The sequence below is a fragment of the Oreochromis niloticus genome, linkage group LG17 (assembly GCF_001858045.2).
Source record: "Oreochromis niloticus isolate F11D_XX linkage group LG17, O_niloticus_UMD_NMBU, whole genome shotgun sequence".
Lineage (NCBI taxonomy): Eukaryota > Metazoa > Chordata > Actinopteri > Cichliformes > Cichlidae > Oreochromis > Oreochromis niloticus.
In genome coordinates, this window is record NC_031981.2 from 31,177,415 (window position 1) to 31,195,926 (window position 18,512).

The following is an 18,512-nucleotide window of genomic DNA, read 5'->3' on the forward strand; positions in this document are numbered from 1 at the left end:
ACTCAAAAGTCCACTTTTACGTAATTGGCTAAATATAACGTCACTGGATTTTTTTTTTTGCTGAACAGAAAAAAAACTCCGATTTGACACAGATAAGAATCTTTAGATTCTTAAACGAAAGATGTTGATTTTTAAAAACTTAATTTTGAGCTGTAGTGAAAATCTGCAAGGGGGTAAATGATGAAGGTTAAGCCTAATCTCTTGGTGTTTGGATTTACGAGAACAAAACTGTTTGTGTTCTTATGCAAGTCTACCCTGCTGATCCAACACCTGGCAGTCTTTACTCTCTGTCGGTTTGGCTCGAGCACTGTCTGATGGTCAGTGACCCCCTCTGTCCTGCTTGGCTGACCTCAGCCTGCGAGTCATGTGACGCAGTATAAAGACACAGAGCGTTAAACGTCTCTGAGACACACTGATTGACAGACATCCAAGACTTTCAATTCTCTGCGCCGTGGGTCTTTATCTTCAAATTCTGCGAGAGTATTAATAATAATTCAAATAAAAGTAAGAGTCATCATCATCACCACTGTCAGCTTTTATTTTGGACAAAAATGCTGAGGCTGGATTTAAGGGCTGTTTTGCTGTTGTTTTGTGTGGTAACATGTGTTTCTGGGATGAGACGAGAGTACTTCCTAAAGATAGAGGAGGTGTCGTGGAATTATGCTCCAACTGGGAGGAACATCATCCAAAATCGCTCAATCCAGGACGATGAGTAAGTGCGCACGAGACATTTCCCATTTTATTACAGTCATAAATTAATATGAAATAAAGAATGAAAATGTTTTGGGTACAATTCCCCCCCCACCAAACACGACATGTTAATATTTGCTTCAACAGCAATTGACACACAGAAATGATCACTTATGGGCAGCAGATACTAATATAAGAACACAGTTATAGCCTGCTGAACGTATTGCACTGCATATGACAGATATATAAGTTTATTCACCAGGATATAGTTATGTATATTACTTCGTTAGAATTGTCCGATACTATGTCTTGCACTATCCTACAGTATATTACTGTACACTGCTATTCTTATTGTATATATTGTATATCTTATATCTTATTCATCTGTTCCTCTGTCTCTCCTGCTGCTTTGAGCATGTACATGACAAAAGAATTTCCCTCGCGATAAATAAAGTTGTTCTTATTCTTATTAATATGAAGACACTGTGATGAAAAAATGGCAACTATATATTTATAAATGTACTTTTTGGATAATATGGTATCCTGGTGTTGCTCATGCTGAATCACTGTTATGGGTTATTCGTTATTTACACGTGTACCACAGTGTTGGTACACGTGCTTCATCTTGTAGTCACGGGACCAGACTTATCAGCTTAAAATCAGTTTTTGGTGATAAAAAACGACTTACTATTTATTATAGAGGTGGAGCGTAAACTTTGCCCGGTGCTTTTGCAGCTGGCCTTTTGCACGTGTATTTGTAAGAGTTTCCCTTTATTTAATATTTAAATGAATCATGCAAACTTGATTCATTAAGTGTTATTCATTTGGAGCGAGAGGAAGGCTCGGCGCTGTTAGAGCAGTGTGAAAATTTTTATTCTGTCCTGTAACCCTTTCTTATTCTTGTAGCAGAATCTCAGTTGTGCTCCTCTATGAAAACCTACTGGGCTTATTACGAAAAGATGAGAATCGAGCTGATCTGAACTTCACACGTATACAAAGGAGTTGTACCCGTTGTTTTACTGGTAGTCAAGTTACTTTTTATAGTGAGCAGATAAGTTTGAAGTCTGGCATTTTTTTTACCCAATAAAACGTTTCTGCATGTCTTTCCTCGACCGTCACTCTGTGTTTTTTTTCTGTCTTTCTTTATTTCTCCCTGTCATCGCTGTTATATCACATATTGAAATGTCTGTCGGGGAATGTATGAGTGTGTTGGATTAATGTCTACATCTAGCCTACATAGCAGGCTTTTAATATGCATCTCTACGCACAGACTCACACAGCGCGCGTAACGGTGTTACTCAACACGTTCTCACTCCCACATCGTAACCTACTAACGCGTCGGGAGTGAGAACGGTCTCGTTACTGCGATGCGCACAGTTACGCAGTTGAACACTTAGTGACAGTATCATCATTAGCACTCAGCTGTGTTTTATGTATTATGTTCTTACACATCATATATCTTATTACAGGTGTTGCACACAGATTTCGGTGTATTTGGGAAGTGTTCGCCAAAGTGCAGCCTTTCTCTTGGATAAATCGCGCTCCAGTCTCAACCCTACCGGTTATATCATATATTTTATGCTATATATCAAAGTATAAGCATATATCAAACATATAGATTCTTTTCCAGCTTCCCCTCTCTTATCTGATTTGCTGTGCTATTTCAGGAAGAAAGACGCTGCGCATTTTTGCCATTGGGACCTTAACCTTTTAGTAAATCTGACCCATGATGTCTTTTATGGAAAAAAGAGTGTTAGAGACACTCAGTCTCTCTAGAAGTTTGACGTGTTTTAACTTACATAATGACACATACACAAAACCACTCTCATGCATCTCTGCCTGAATCTCTCAACAGAGAAGCCTCCATCTTTTTGAAGAGCGGTCCGCAGCGTATCGGCTCAACCTACAAGAAGGCTGTTTATAAGCAGTACAGCGACGCCACCTACAGGACGGAGGTGACAAAGGCAGAATGGCTGGGTTACCTGGGACCTTTGTTGATGGCTGAGGAGGGTGACACACTGATTGTCCACCTGAAGAACACCGCCTCCAGACCTTACAGCGCCCACCCACATGGTCTGAACTATACTAAAGGCAACGAGGGTGAGAAATGCACAAACGGATGTACTACTAGAGTGGAGTGGAAAGGTTAACACATACAATACGTGACTGTGTTTGTGGGTTCACTCTTCAGGAGCCCTCTACCCGGATGGCACGGGTCCAGAGCTGAAGCGAGATGATTCAGTAGCTCCTGGTCAAACAGTGACCTACGAGTGGACCCTCGCAGAATCCCACGGCCCAACATCACATGACAGCAACTGCATGACCAGATTCTACCACTCCCACGTCAGCCCGCCAAAAGACATCAACTCAGGGCTGATAGGGCCCCTCATCGTCTGTAAGAGAGGTACATTTACTCCACTAAATTTACTTAAGTACAACTTTAATATATTTTAATTTTAGTCCAGTTTCTTTCGGAGCCAAGCATTCTAGTTTTTACTTTTGTTAACATTATGTAACTATGTTTACATTATAGATTAATAATAGAAAATAATAAACAGTTTTTTAAAACTTGTTTATTTTTATATTTATATCTATTTTTCATCCCCCTTTTTCTTTGTTTTGGAAAGTACTGCCTCTCTTTCTAAATGTCCTCTCCTCTGCAGGAACTCTGGACTTACATGGCGATAGTTCAGGAGACTACCAGTATGCTCTGCTGTTCATGGTGTCAGATGAGAACTTCAGCTGGTACCTGGATGAAAACATCAGGACATACATCACAAATCCTGCCAGAAACCTGAAGGAGGACGAAGACTTCATTGAGAGCAACAAGATGCATGGTGAGAGGAAGCATATCACCAGTGTGCACACTTACAAGCTTGCATTTGCATCCCTGCACCATTTTACCCTTGCTCTGTATTGCAGGTATTAATGGTTTGCTGTATGGTAATCTTCGTGGACTGAGCATGTGCCAAGGCAACAAGATCCAGTGGCATTTGTTTGCGTTAGGCAATGAGGTAATCTATGTTATATTATCACATCTCTATTCTTAATATTACTGTTACCAAGAATATTTTCAAAATATTCAACTGAACATTTAATCTAAACATTTAGTTTCATTTATAATGTTTACAAACATTTAGAAGAATAGGTTGGTTCTTTTAGAGGGTTCCAAAGTGGATCATTTGCCTCTATCTCACCCTGTTCACACTGACCCTCCTCTTTCACTATATACATGAATCTTCTCTGTTGTCTTCCTCTTTCTCTCCTGCCTTTCCTTCCTCTGCACATGTCCATAATATCTCCATCTTGTCTCTTGAACTTTGCCTCCAAACAGCTTAACCGGAGTTGTCCCTCTGATGAACTCATTTCTAATACGGTCCATTCTGGCCACTCCCAACAAAAATCTCAACACCTCCAGCTCGGCCTCCTGTCTTTTCATTAGTGCAACAGTCTCCAAACCATCCATCACAGCAAGTCTCACTTCTATCTTGGAAACCTTCCCTTTCACTCTTGCTGCTATCCTTCTGTCACAAATCACCCTGACACTCATCTCCAAGCACACTCCACCCTGTCTACACTCTCTTCTTCACCTTTCTTGTGTGCTGTCTGTTGTTTTGGATGGTTGGCCCCAGGTATTTAATTAAACTTGTCCATCTTCCTTCCCTCTACTCCTTGCATGTTCACCTTTCCACCTTCCTCACTCTCATTAACACACATGTTTCTGCTGACATTCCTCTTCTCTCCACCTCTGCAGGCTCTCTTCCACCTACTTTCAACTCTCGGGAGACAGTTTTTCAAAGACAGAAGGGGCTGTGGGCATTATCCTAATTTTTGCTAACTAAACCATGAGACACCTGCAAATACAGTCAGTCTCACAGCGGTTGTTCCAACCGAGTGCTTTCAAAGCTTCAGCTCTTTTAAGGATTTAAGTTTGCGTTGCTGAGACAGTTGCAGAAGTTTTCTACTGATAGTCTTTAATCAGATAAGGTTCAAGTTTAATAAAAATGTAAGCATGTGTTACTTTCTGTTTTACAGATTGCTTTGATTATTATTAGTTTCAGAATTGCAAAAAGGATTTCTAGTACAGTCACCTCCTTGTGTAAAATTATTTAAATATTATTTATCTACAGGTGGACATGCATTCAGTTCATTTCCATGGTCAGATCCTGACCACTATGAACCATCATACAGACACAATCAGTCTTTTTCCTGCTTCTAGCACCACAGCTGAAATGGTAGCTGACAACCCAGGACACTGGCTGCTGACATGTAGTGTCAATGACCACCTGATGGGTGAGATTATGGATTACAATTCAGGGAAGGATACATTTCAGCACACTGATCTATAATGTATTCAGCATTGTTTTTTGTGCTTTTGTCTAGCTGGAATGCAAGCTTTATTTGAGATAAAGAAGTGTTTCCCCAATGTCCACAAGCCCCGGCCTCATGGAGAGCTGCGACAGTACTTCATTGCTGCTGAAGAAGAAGTTTGGGACTATGCTCCTACAGTGCCTACAGATGGGTTAGTTATTGTACAAACTGACAGGAATGTAGAGGTCTGCTGGTCTGTACAGATCTTTCTTAATTTGAACTTTGCTTTTGTGTGAGCAGTACGGCAGAAACGTTTGTAACCCGAGGTCAAAACCGCATTGGAAGCCGCTATAAGAAGGTTCGCTATGTGGAGTACACTGACAACACCTTCATGACAAAGATACTCCGCAGCCCAGAAGAACAGCACCTTGGAATTCTGGGTAATTCAAGCTTGAGAGGTTTTGGAAAGTTTGATGTTGCTAAAATCTGGAAAAAAAACACAACAACAAGGACCCCCCTCCCCTTCCTGCACACATTAACTCCCTTTTTTCCTGCAGCACAACCAAACATGTATCTTAAAGAAATAACAACAGTGTGCAGAGATAGCCAACCTGTCACTGTAAAATAACATTTAAGCATTGTTACAATACCTTTCGAGCTATTGCGTTTGCAGACAGAATGACACAAGCGCACAAACGCTAACAAAAACATAACTGCCTCAGTTAATTACAGGTTTTTTGAATTAATTGCTTGTCAGAAATACAGTTATTGCAATTAAAAAGCACAGCAGAGTTGTGGAACATTTCCAAAAACTGCCTTAACTCATATTTGAACAAACTCATTTGGTTTAGTGTCTTAAACCATGTTGATAATCCCTCTAATTTTATGAGCTGTTATTATTAAAAACTATATTGCACCCTAACAGCATCTTATGTACAGTTATCCTAAATTTCTAGCCTTTTTAAAAAAAAAAAAGTGTTATTTAATTTGTAACTTTTTTATTAATCTTTGCACGTTAATGTTTCCAGGTCCTGTGTTGAAGGCTGAAGAGAAAGACACTATCAGGGTGGTGTTCAAGAACAAAGCCAGTCGGCCTTACACAATACAACCTCATGGAGTACAGTACAGCGTGGAACAGGATGGCACACTGTATCACAATGAGTTGGAAGGTTAATGCATGTACATTCACAAGTAATGCTATCAGTGTTAATATCTGTTTCATCCATCTGAACTCCTCTTCCTTTCCTCTCTTCAGAGTCTTATACAGATAAGAAACTGAGGGAGCTGAAGAGGCTGCCAAGTAAGTGGAAGTCTGCAGTTGGGTACCATTTAGCATTTTGTTGATGCTTTATTATTGCTAATGAGATTTCTCCATTTCTCTGTGGAAATGCGTGAATAGGGGTGGTGACTCCTCCCCCTGCTGCTCTGGTCAGACCTGGGATGGTGCACATCTATGAGTGGATGGTGCCTGTAGGTGCTGGACCCGTAGAAGGGGAGGCTGACTGTCTGACCTATCTGTACTACTCTGCTGTGGACCCTGTTAAAGACACCAGCTCTGGACTGGTGGGGCCACTTCTCATTTGTCGACCTAAATCACTGAAGAAGGGAGTACAGGTGAGAGGAGAGACAACCCCCCCCAACAAGTCATATTGTGTGGTTCAGGTTACAGAGCAAGTTACATCCTCCTGAATCTGGTATTATGAAGGTAGATATATTTGGAATAAAATGATTCACACCAGGCTGTGCAGTGGACATATAAATGTTTTTTAAATTCAAATAGAATTATCAGTAAATTACACAGAAAATATTGATGGACTTGTTCTGCTGGCCTGAAACAAGTGTCTTGTGTTAGACTGAAAAAATGTTGCAGTTACTCATAAGAAACAGAATGAATCTTCCTGACATCCTGATATTCCTGACAGTGGCATCCAGAGAGGCGGAGTCTTAAAATCAATAAAATATGCTTTTGGTTTTAGTCATCTAATATCCACGGCTCCTGTCTCCAGGCTGGAAAATCTCTTCCTAACCTGAGTGTTCAGTCCCACTCTGACATCACAGAAAAGAAAAAAAAAAGTTTTGTGGCCTTACTGGATTAATGAAGCAAAATCTGAAACATCTCCTCTTCACCTCTCTCTCTTTTCATGCAGAAAAACTATAATAAAGAGTTTCACCTCATGGCTACTGTATTTGATGAGAACCTGAGCTGGTATCTCGATGACAACATTAGGACTTTCACTACTGCTCCCAACACTGTCAACAAGGAGGATGAGGGCTTCATCGAGAGCAACAAAATGCATGGTGGGTACAGTGTGAAGTTTCATTTTAGTCACCACATGTAATAGTTACATTTGGGACAGTTACTATTATCAGCTAATGTCCTTTACTGCCTCAGCAATCCACCATAACTTACCTAATCCCTGTGTGTAATATTTCTGTGTAATTTTCTTTAGCTATCAATGGGTTCGTGTATAACAATCTCCCAGGGCTGACCATGTGTAAGGGCGATAAAGTATCATGGCACCTGTCAGGACTGGGGTCAGAGACAGACATCATCAGTCTTTACTTCCAGGGCAACCGTTTCATCTATGAGCAGAACAGACGGGACACCATCAGCGTATTCCCTCACATCTCACACACTGTCACTATGGAGCCGGACAGCATGGGTATGGAGCTTTCTACTCTTTCTCTTAATCCATCCTTAGGAGAACGCTTATTCATGTTATTCTGTTTAGTTACACTTTAGGTGTGGCCCATGCATACAAAAAAATTAAAAGCCCAAAGTTCAAATTCAAATTAAATATAGAGGTAGATGGGTTGAATTGATTTATTGGCAACTACAGCAGCTGCCAATAGGAAACTTACATGAATTATTTGAAAAAAAAAAAAAAAAGCTAATTGACACTACTCTCTCTTTTATTTTAAACAGAATGGCATCACAACAAAAAAGATTAATCTTAAATAAAAATGTCAGACTATCTGCTGGTCTTACCTAGCAGACACATTGATTTACCTGTTTGTCTGTCTTCCTTCTCTCACCCCAACGCATTGTGGCAGATGGCCCCGCCCCTCCCTGAGCCTGGTTCTGCTGGAGGTTTCTTCCTGTTAAAAGGGAGTTTTTCCTTCCCACTGTCACCAAAGTTCTTGCTCATAGGGGTCATATGATTGTTTGGTTTTTCTCTGTTTGTATTATTGTAGGGTCTACCTTACAATATAAAGCACCTTGAGGCGACGGTTGTTGTGATTTGGCGCTGTAAGTAAAACTGAATTGAACTGAAGTTGCCATGAGAGCGGTTGTAAGAACCATTAAAGTGGACATGAAACACTAAATGTATTAAGGTTAATTTATCCCATGGAGTACTGCCATGTCTGTGAAGCTGGATTTAATAAATAAGTGCTTAAAGTTACAGTTTTTAGAGCATGTGTAGCGCCGTTTTGTCAGAGTAAAGAATGTGACATCACTGGGTTGGTCTAGTTGGCTGTTGCTAATAGTCTTACATTAGTTTATTAGCTAACTACAGTAGTGACAGAACTGATGATTCAGTGGAAAACAAGACTAAAACTAAAAATCAGTCGAATGACCTTCATGCAGTTTAACGCCCAGTTCTACTGAGGTTCTCTCTTTTCCCAAGCACACACAAACAGTTTACAACGTAACGTATTTCTATGTGTGCATCATGCCATAAATATAAGTAGGTTTCCTACCGAAGCATGATTAGGAATCTTAACATCCATCAGCATGAGTCATTCTGATACAGAAGTCTGAATCACTGATGAATTTACATTTACAGCCTTCTTACTCACAGACTTTACGCTGAGGAAATGTGCCTAAGTCAGGGAGCTATGCTGGTGCATTTCTTTGATTTGTGACAGTAGCATTTCTTATTAGACTGACTCAGTGCACAAAAGCTGAAAGGTACTGTTGAAATGTTACATGTTTTTAAGGTATCACAGACTGTTAATCATTTGTTTTGTTGGACTGTTCAGTAAATGGGAATGATTTCAAAATGGAAAGGTAAACATGAAATACAATTACCCTTACTATGACCTTGGCCATTAAACCTTCAAGAAGTGTTGAGTGAGAAGACTTGAGAGCTAACTCCAAAAAAAAGACAAGTGTCATGGTTTGGTGCATTGCAGACTGAGCTAGGAAGGTAAAAAAAAAAGTGGTTTAAGTGTTAAACCCCCCCAAAACAAAACAACATTTGGACAAAACAACAAAACCAGAGAATATAGTCAAAAGAACACATTTGTGTTCTATGTAAATCCAACAATCACATTGTGTATTACTGTATCTCCGTGTGTATGTGTTTCAGGTCAGTTCGAGGTGGTATCTGCTACAGTGAACCATTACCGTAATGGGATGAGGGCCAACTACACGGTAGAGAAGTGCAGCATACTTCATCGTCAGAGTGAGATGATGTTACATTCAAAAACCTACTACATCGCTGCCATGGAAATAGACTGGGACTACGCTCCAAACCGAACCTGGGAGGTGGAGATGTTCCGCGGCATGGAGAGGTATGAGCTGTAGGGCGCGAGCCTGAGAGCTGCTGTAGAAACCGGAGATACAAATACATCATACCAGCAGCACATATATGTAACTCTTGTGTGTCCACCTTTATACAGTATACATCATGTATTACATGTTTACGTTATGAAGCTTATGAAACATTACAGAAAACAATATAACAAATTTAGTAAAATCTAAGGAAAAAGTGTCCCATTGATACATGAATATGCTCCTTAACTCTAAATATGCAGACTCAGAGTACCTACACTAATTTAATGCATTCTATATTAATAAACAGTTTTTGGACATTACAGTAGGATCATTAAAATAACAATGGCCAACCAGTATTACATAATAAAGTTTTTTCTGTATATAGCAGAGCACTGTACCATTTTTAGAATATGAAACTGTCGCAGATTGCGGTAGGAGCGCTGAGAAAGAATTAAATAGTAATGCTAGCAAAGTGAGTTGCCTTTGGTTGCCTCTTATATAACAGTGAAAACTCGTTATAGTGGAACTGCAACTGTTTTAGTAAATCAAAATGTGTTTGTGACTCTCTCGCTGCAGTCCTGCCCCCATCTTTCTGGACAAGCAGGGTGGATTCATAGGCTCTCGTTACAAGAAGGTCGTCTACCGACAGTTCACCAGTGACAAGTTTACCAAACAGGTCGAAAGAACAGCTGATATGGAGCACCTCGGCATTGTGGGTGAGTATATTGAAGAGACCACTGACACATACTGTACAAATTCATATTTTTCCATAAAGTTTTTGAAGCTCTGATGAGAAGACGTTGGTGCAGTGGTGCAGTAAAAGCCACTGATTGTGCTACATATTGTAAATAACACATGATTAATCGTGTAACGTCTTAAGCTCCAGTTGGTACTTAAAACATTTGCCTTCTCTTTAGGTCCAATGATTCATGCTAATGTTGGAGACAAAGTTAAGGTGGTTTTCAAGAACATGGCAACCAGACCTTATTCCATTCATGCACACGGAGTCAAAACAGAAAACCCCAGCGTGCACCAAACCCAACCAGGTACAGAAATGCCTAGAAATAATAGAAGCGGATGGAACAAAAGGACACAATCAATAAACAATTTCAGTCACTGTGGAACTTTTTTATGACTTCAGCAGAATAAATGTGTTTTTCTGAGAACATAGAAAGGGCATGCAGTATTCCATCTACTCTTCTTTTTCTCTGATGGATTATGCCATGTTCTTAATGTATAAATGGTGTCCAAAACACTAAAAACTACAATGTGTTTCTCAGGTGAAATTCACACCTACACCTGGTATGTCAACAAGAACACTGGACCAACAACAGAGCAAGAGGAGTGCTCTGTGTCAGCGTACTACTCTACTGTTGATGTTGCAAAGGTACGATGATGTAGGCAAGACCAAACACAGCACAGGCACTAACAGGTACTCACAGACTTATATGTTGTCCCCCTGCCCCTCCAGGACCTTTACAGCGGACTGATTGGTCCATTAGTGGTCTGCCGCCGTAGTTGGGGCAGGTGAGTATCTACATGTTCACCTGCTTGATGTACAGCACAGCACACATTCTGTTTATGCAGTACCACATAATAAAGTATGATAAAATCTTTGCTCTTCCAGGACTTTAGGACTGAAGAAGGAAGTGGAAGAGTTTGCACTGCTTTTCCTGGTTTTTGATGAGAATGAGAGTTGGTAAGTAGCAGATAGAGTCCCTTTGAAACCTCTGCTTCCTCTGTTCAGCGGGCAATACATGCTAAAATGACAAAAATTTGAAGTAACAGGGTCCACCCTAATTTCTTAGTTCCAATTGGGGTATGAACATCCACCATAACTGAAACAAGGGAAGACTGACACGTGAATAAACAGAACAAAGGCCATTTCTTTGCCTTAGCCTGCTCGACAAAACCTAAAATTCCAGTAAGAGATAACCAGGTTTATGATGGTGGTCATCAGCTTACTCTGTTAAGCAGTGATTTCCACTTCAGGCTCTGTATGCACTCAGTCACATGACTTCTTAAAGGAGTCCACACAAAACGATTCCCATGAGTGTACCCTCCTGATAACTAGAGATGTTATCAGGTGATAAAATGCTGAACGAAAAAATAACATTACAATAAATTACAAATAAGACAATATGGAGATTGATTCTGCAGAAAAAACATTGATCTCTAATGAAAAAAAACTTTAACCTGCACAAAACTGTAAAATAAACATTTTAATTCAAGTTAACTATTTTATCACCAACTGGGCTCTAAGTGCCTCTGTTTGTTTCTTAATAAGTAATCATAAGAAGTATATCAGTATGATAAGTAATTATTTGTTATTTCTTCTTTATGAAACAAAAAACTCTGACTTTAAGCTCAACAGAGCTCGCTAAGCCATTAATCTCACTTTGTAGGACAGTCCTCAGTAGGACAGTGGCTACAACTCCAAATTTATGAATCAAAACCCCCAAAAACAAAACAAAAAAAAAATGAAACCCACTCCTAGAAAATCACAAAGTAAACAGAAACCAGAGCCTCAATAAAAACAGCGATCCAACACTAAATACTCAAATAGAATTCCAAAACAGAAACAGAGATCCACTCTGAGGACCAGGTGTGATGATTTGATGCTTAGCTGATTTTTTCTGCAGTGATGCCTGAAACAGGAAGGGCTGTATATTTATGACTGCTGCTTAAACTACAGGTATCTGGATGAAAACATCAGAGCGCAGATCAGGAACCCTCGCCCAAACTTAAAGGATGATGAAGACTTTATAGAGAGCAACAAAATGCACGGTGAGACAAACAGACACGTACAACAGGATTTTTGAACTTTTTTGTTTTTTCATCTACACATAAAAATATATAATCTTTCTTTCCAATGTGTGCATGTTTGTGTACAGCCATCAATGGATATGTGTATGGTAACCTGAATGGTTTGAACATGGAGGTGGGTGATAAGGTGTACTGGTACCTAATGGGAATGGGCAATGAAGTGGACATACACACAGCACACTGGCATGGCCATAGTGTGGAATATAAGGTATTGAAAAATGATTCAAAAACACCCTCTCACACAATGACACAGTATATAAACGCAGTTCACAAATGCTCTTTTCTCTGCAGCTGGGTGGAGGTGCTCACCGTGCTGATGTGTATGAGCTGTTTCCAGCCACCTTTCAGGTGAGATTTCAAAAGAAGGGCTTCTTTGAAGAGCTTAGTCTTTCCTCTTTGACATTAAGGTCTGGCGCTTCACTTTAACACTAGCATGAAGGTGGATGACTTTAATTACATGGGGTCAACCATCCAAAGCAACAGACAGTGCACAGGAGAGGTGAAGAAGAGAGTGCAAGCAGGGAGGAGTGGGCGGAGATGAGTGTCTCTCTGAGTTTGGAGACAAAGTTAGAGAGACACGGCTGAAATGTTTCGGACATGTGCAGAGGAGGGATAGCTGATATACTGGAGCTGCCAGGCAGGAGGAAAAGAAGAAGTTCATGAGATGAAGCCAGATGATGCACTCTGTCAAACACTAAAGGGAGTAGCTGAAAGAAGAAGAAGAAAAAAGAATCACACTAGTAATGTAAACTCAAAATCACAATCATTATGCACTGTACCATTAAAACTTAGTTTTCTAACATTATGAAATAAAAATGAAAAAGAAATGTGATTGTGAAGAAATTATAAATTCACAGAAATAATTTAATAAACTTCTGAAATTTTTCACACTGTTTGAAAAGTACAAGTGGCAGGAGAGACATTCATAAAATAGTCGTGAAACTTCATTTGTGGTAAATTCGTTTGTAATTTAGCATTCCTTTAATTTGACCACTGTCATGTGGAAGATGAGAGGTGTGGACCCAAAAGCAGACATGGATGCAGGGGAATGATTAAACAGAAAACAAGCCTTTATTTTGGCTGATGAAACACTAGAGAAACAAAAGCTCAGGGAAACCGAGAGAAGCGAACTAAACCTAAACTAGGTGAAGCTAGAAATAATACCATAGGGAACAAAACCTAACAGCAGGGAACATGGCAGATGAAACACTGGGAATGACAAACAGGTTTAATACGCAGACGCGCCAACGAAGAACAGAAGACACCATGCACTAAATATACACACAAGGTAAAAAGGAAATGGCACACAGAAGGGAGACACAGCTGAACCTAATTAGACAAGACAACGGGAAGCAAAACCAGATATGTGAAACACAAGACCTACACAATAAAACAGGAAACTGGGGAACATGACACAGGAGTGAAGAATAGGCAGACGAGAGAGAGACTTGGCAGACTGGGGAAACATGGATAAACCACAAGGAGGGGAAACAAGACACAACACACATAAGCACAAACACAGATAGGGGGCAAAGACAGGAGGGGACCCTAAATGTATAACAGTAAACATGGTGGTAATCCTGAGGTTCTTCTAAGAGTAATAAACCATCACACAACAAGTCATAAAAACACAAGAAACACAAAATGTGGGTCAGAACCATGACAACCACCTTAAAACACAAATTTCAAGTAATTTATCCAACAGAATTAGAAGATTGAACTCTAACTGTGCGGCTATTGAGTCATGTGGTTTTCTACCTACTTTCTTTTCAGACAGTAAAGATGCGTCCTCAGTATCCCGGTACTTGGCTGCTCCACTGTCACGTCACAGACCACATCAAAGCTGGCATGGAAGCCATGTACACTGTTACTGAAAAACGTAAGGAACCAGTCTGAGCAGAAAAATTCAGGCAGATAAGAATGGAGGATGCTGTGTTGGTGATAACTTGTTTGTTTCTCTTCGACAGCAAAGAAGAGTGGAATATTTGGCTGAAGGAAACGCGAGGGACGAGTAAAACGACGATGTCAGTGCCTCAGTTTACTAAATGCCTCCGTTAACGATGCATAGCAGAAACTTAACATGGAATCAAGCATTACCAACAGCTATTGTATAATAAAATGTCTTTTTTAATAATCATTTTTGCTCTGTAACCTTTTCTAAAGACTGCCAGACTGTAGTGAAAAAATAATAAAAAATAAATTTAAAGTCAAAGTTACTGTGTTTGGGTCTCAGTATCAGTAGTCAGACAGCAGGGGACACTGTGGCCTTACAGTTCACAGTTATGGAGTCACTAGTCACAGCTGTCAAGATTGTCTGTGTGTGTGTGTGTGTGTGTGCAGTCTTTTCTTTTTAAGTATATTTGTTTCCCTGCATGCTGTGTGGTGCTGCTGGTATTTATAAGTTAAGAAAATGCGGAGCGATCCGTGTAAATTGTGTGCTGAAATCAGACCTATTATTCGCATGCATTTTGGGGGCACTAAATATACTATATGATCCTATGAAATAATCATCAAAAATCTATTTTAAAAAAGTAAAAAAAAATTGAAAATATCCACATTTTAGTCATTGCATATTATTTTTTGAGTGACTGTGCATGTTTGTGTGGAAGGAATGGGTCACCCAGAGTCGACAGTCCAGCTGTGGCCATCACAGTTATTCAGTCTTTGCAGTAACTCTCTGTGTGGATTACAGGCCACTGGGTTTCCTTGTCTGAAAAGTTAATGTTTCAGAGAAACTACAGGAACTTTTTTGTTTTACAACAATCATTACTTACTAACTACTGACCACAGGTCTGGTTTTTCTTTTTATGTGGCCTTTTTCAGCTTTATTTGATAAATTTAGTGAAGAAACGAGAGGAAAGCAGGGGCAGAGAGAGAAGACATGCAGCAAAGGACTGTGGGTCGGACTCAGCTATAAGGCACGTGGGTACCCGCTCAACACGCTGAGCTAAACCGGCGCCCAGGTCTGGTTTTTTATCCAATTTTCAGGTCAAAATTTCTAGAAGCTAATTTCTTCTACAGATGTTAAAAATCGTTTACCCCCAAAACTTCTTAAGTTAGACTCATGCAAACATCCTCATTTAAACATCAGTCTAAGTAGACATAATGGGAGTTTTACTTGTATGTTCATGTATCATACTTTAATCATACAATCATGCTTTATATTTAAATGAATGATTATTATCTGAAAATTGGAAAGTTATTGTCTAAGATGTCACATCTCATTGATGTGGTTCATTTATGCTACAATTTCTTTTTTTTAGCAAATAAAGCAAAAACATGAGTGGGAAAGTGAATTTCATGATCTAAGATCTCTAAATAATCTTAAAATATGCACAATGTTTCTTTTGCACTGTTCTCTCCCGGTTATGCCCTTTAATTAGGCTCTGTAGTCCCTTTATCATACTTTATGTGATAAAGTATAATAAATGGCACTTTATACTATTATATTAATTTCAGTATTAAAATTGATATTAATTCTGTATGCCATAAAAGAAAAACAAACACAATTCCCATCTGCACTGAGAACATTTCCTGCATGCTTTGTGATGCTGCATGCATTTATTAAATTCAAAGGACAAATCTAAGGCAAAGCCAGCTGTAAGCAGGTCAGCAGTGAATGAAAACAAACAAACAAAAACAGGTCCTTATGGTTATGCCTGTGGGCATAGGTGCAATTGAGATGAACTGCTTAAAGCACATAGAATTAATAACTTTTTAAAAACTTATTTAAATTTCTTGCTCTGAAACACAGCCAGTCATGTGGCTTGTACTATAAAGCACTTGGAGCAACCAGTAAGACTGGAAAGCACTACATAAATGCCAGTCCATCGCAGTACTTCAGTGAGGGCTCAGTCTGGGCCACCATTAGGTGGCAGGATTGCCACTTTAATGAATGTAGGAATTCCTGCAGCGCTGAAGACACAAATTAGTGTAAAGCAACTCAGACATCCCAGCCACGTTTGTCTGTTTTATCTAGGGTGAGGTCTCATTTTCTGTAAACTTGTACATTTAAAGTGTATTTCTACTTATTTCCTGCATTATATTTATAGGTTTGTATGAGAACCATGGGAAATGTAGGCTGTTTAACGCAGTGTCATTGTGCTGTATAGTATTATACTTCAAATTTCTTCTTCTGAAACACAGGTTCCACTTTTCTTCCAGCTGATGTCACTGCTCTGGCTTATGGGGATTCTGTGATGGACCCGCGACCTTTTGAGCCTGTCAGTGTCCCACAGTGGCACCTTTAAGGTGGCTGGCTCCGCTAGCAGCAGTAAATCCACAGGTACTGATGAGAAATTCAAACGCTTCAGTCGCTGCTCATCTGAAGCACGCCACACAGAAGGGATCCAACAGCTCTCATAAAATGTGTCCAGAATTCTTCGAGACCATATGGTGCAAAGAAAAAAAAAGTGCTTTAGAATCCAGCTTAGTATTCTTTAAACACAAAATGAGATGAGTTGCTTTCAGTATCCCAAACTCCTGTAGGACCCTCAAACACATTTTAAAAGTAAATATATGTTTTGACAGGCATGTGAGGGGCCAACTCTTCTCTGATTTTGCCCTTTTATTGTTGAGGGGATCTGAGATTGTGAAGATTGCCTATCACATTCACACAACTGGCAGAAACCAGAAATGTATATGCCACACACACACACACACACACACACACACACACACACACACACACACACAGAGCCTGGAACTGCTCAATTTCAATCCACCAATCAGAGAGGCTGCTTCTGTCTGGTTCCTCAGGCTGTGCACTTTTTCCTGTCAATACAGCTGCACCCCTTGCACACACAGACACAGACAGAGGCTTTCTGCAATGTATTTCTGACATGGAGCATTAACATAACATCTTAACAAAAGTATTTTGACTTGCTGAAGCTGAAGCTGTCTGCTGAAAACAGCTGAAAATAGCTGAAGAAGATGAAGTCAGTATTTGAAAAGTAGTTGAACTTGTAATCGTTTTGCTCAACTTAGCAAAAATGTAATAACTGGGCAGAAATGCAATAACTTAGAAGAAACATAATAACTTGGCAGAAATGGTACAACACAGCAGAATTATTGTAATTCAGCAGAAATGTTAATATTTAGCACAAACATAACAGCTTGGAAGAAGTGGTGTAACAGTATAACTTAATATACAGTAGTATAATAGTATGTCTGTGAAGGTTCTCAGTCATCCAGGTCATCTATGTCCACTGTGAGCGACCATCTTTGAACAGAGGCGGTGGTTTACGACACCAACTGTCTGCCATCTATAATCCAGTTTTGAGTTCCCTCCCCAGACGCCTTAACGCCCACTCACATCCTGGGCCATCTGACCTCAGGAATTCACATGACAAGGTGGGGCCAGGTTTCACAATGAGCTCACCTGAAACCCTGGCTGATTAGGTACCACACCCGCTTTCACACCTTGGCTCATGTGATTAGAGGATCACCAGGGGGTCCTTTGTCCCTCTTTGGGGGGGAAACTCCCACTGGGTTTAAATCTGGGACTCTCGGCCATTTGACCTTAGAACTGAAGAAGCTTCTCGGATGAGAGGTGAAACGTCTTCAAGCAACTCAAAGAAGTCCAGACGCTTTTCTTTGCAAATTCCTTTGACTAGTATAATAGTAGTAGAAATGTAACATAGTAGCAGAAATAGTATAATTTAGTAGAAAAGAAATAACTTAAGCAGAAATATTGGAAAAGCAAAATGGCCAGCTGAAAAAAGCTGAAGTTTTCTCAAAACTACTTGTTTTTCAACTGTGAAAAATTGGCAGAAACATTAGAAAAGCAAAAGGGAACAGCCAGCAGATACACAAAATTACAAATATGGACACATATGAACACACATGCACACAGAGACTCACACAAACACACAGACATGGAGCACCGAGGGGCCTGAGTGGATCTATGCCAGTCAATGAGTCTGAACTCAATTTGAATCCACCAATCAGAGAGGCTGTGTACTTTTTCCTGCCCAAACAGCTTCACCTGCTGCAGCCCTTACACACACACAGACAAAGAGAGACACAGGCTTTCTGCAGTGTATTTTCACTTCTCCAAAAAGCAAATAAAGAGACAAAGATTTATATAAAGTAATACTTCTTAAAAGGCCTAATGACTAAAATCAGGTAACTTAGGTACACCTGCTCAACTGCTCATTAAGGCAAATATCTAATCAGCCAGTCA

General features: G+C 39.8%; 1 protein-coding gene across 1 annotated transcript; it reads left to right on the forward strand.

The window, feature by feature from the left end:
* The first annotated feature begins 392 nt into the window (after positions 1-392).
* cp (ceruloplasmin) lies at positions 393-14,540 on the forward strand. Its single transcript, XM_003458948.4, has 24 exons — positions 393-712; positions 2,546-2,790; positions 2,882-3,094; positions 3,354-3,527; positions 3,613-3,704; positions 4,821-4,983; positions 5,074-5,212; positions 5,302-5,441; positions 6,030-6,170; positions 6,257-6,301; positions 6,401-6,615; positions 7,149-7,299; positions 7,452-7,664; positions 9,315-9,519; positions 10,079-10,218; positions 10,420-10,548; positions 10,783-10,889; positions 10,974-11,029; positions 11,130-11,201; positions 12,198-12,289; positions 12,397-12,536; positions 12,620-12,676; positions 14,102-14,207; positions 14,296-14,540. The coding sequence occupies exons 1-24, from the start codon at positions 552-554 to the stop codon at positions 14,319-14,321; spliced, it is 3,222 nt and encodes a 1,073-aa protein (XP_003458996.1). The 5' UTR covers positions 393-551; the 3' UTR covers positions 14,322-14,540.
* Positions 14,541-18,512: the final 3,972 nt, after the last annotated feature.

Coding starts and splice junctions, on each gene's coding strand:
- cp (XM_003458948.4), top strand. CDS start 552: ATGCTGAGGCTGGATTTAAGGGCTGTTTTGCTGTTGTTTTGTGTGGTA. Junction 3,095..3,353: donor CCTCATCGTCTGTAAGAGAG/GTACATTTACTC, acceptor TCTCCTCTGCAG/GAACTCTGGACTTACATGGC. Junction 12,290..12,396: donor AGAGAGCAACAAAATGCACG/GTGAGACAAACA, acceptor GTTTGTGTACAG/CCATCAATGGATATGTGTAT.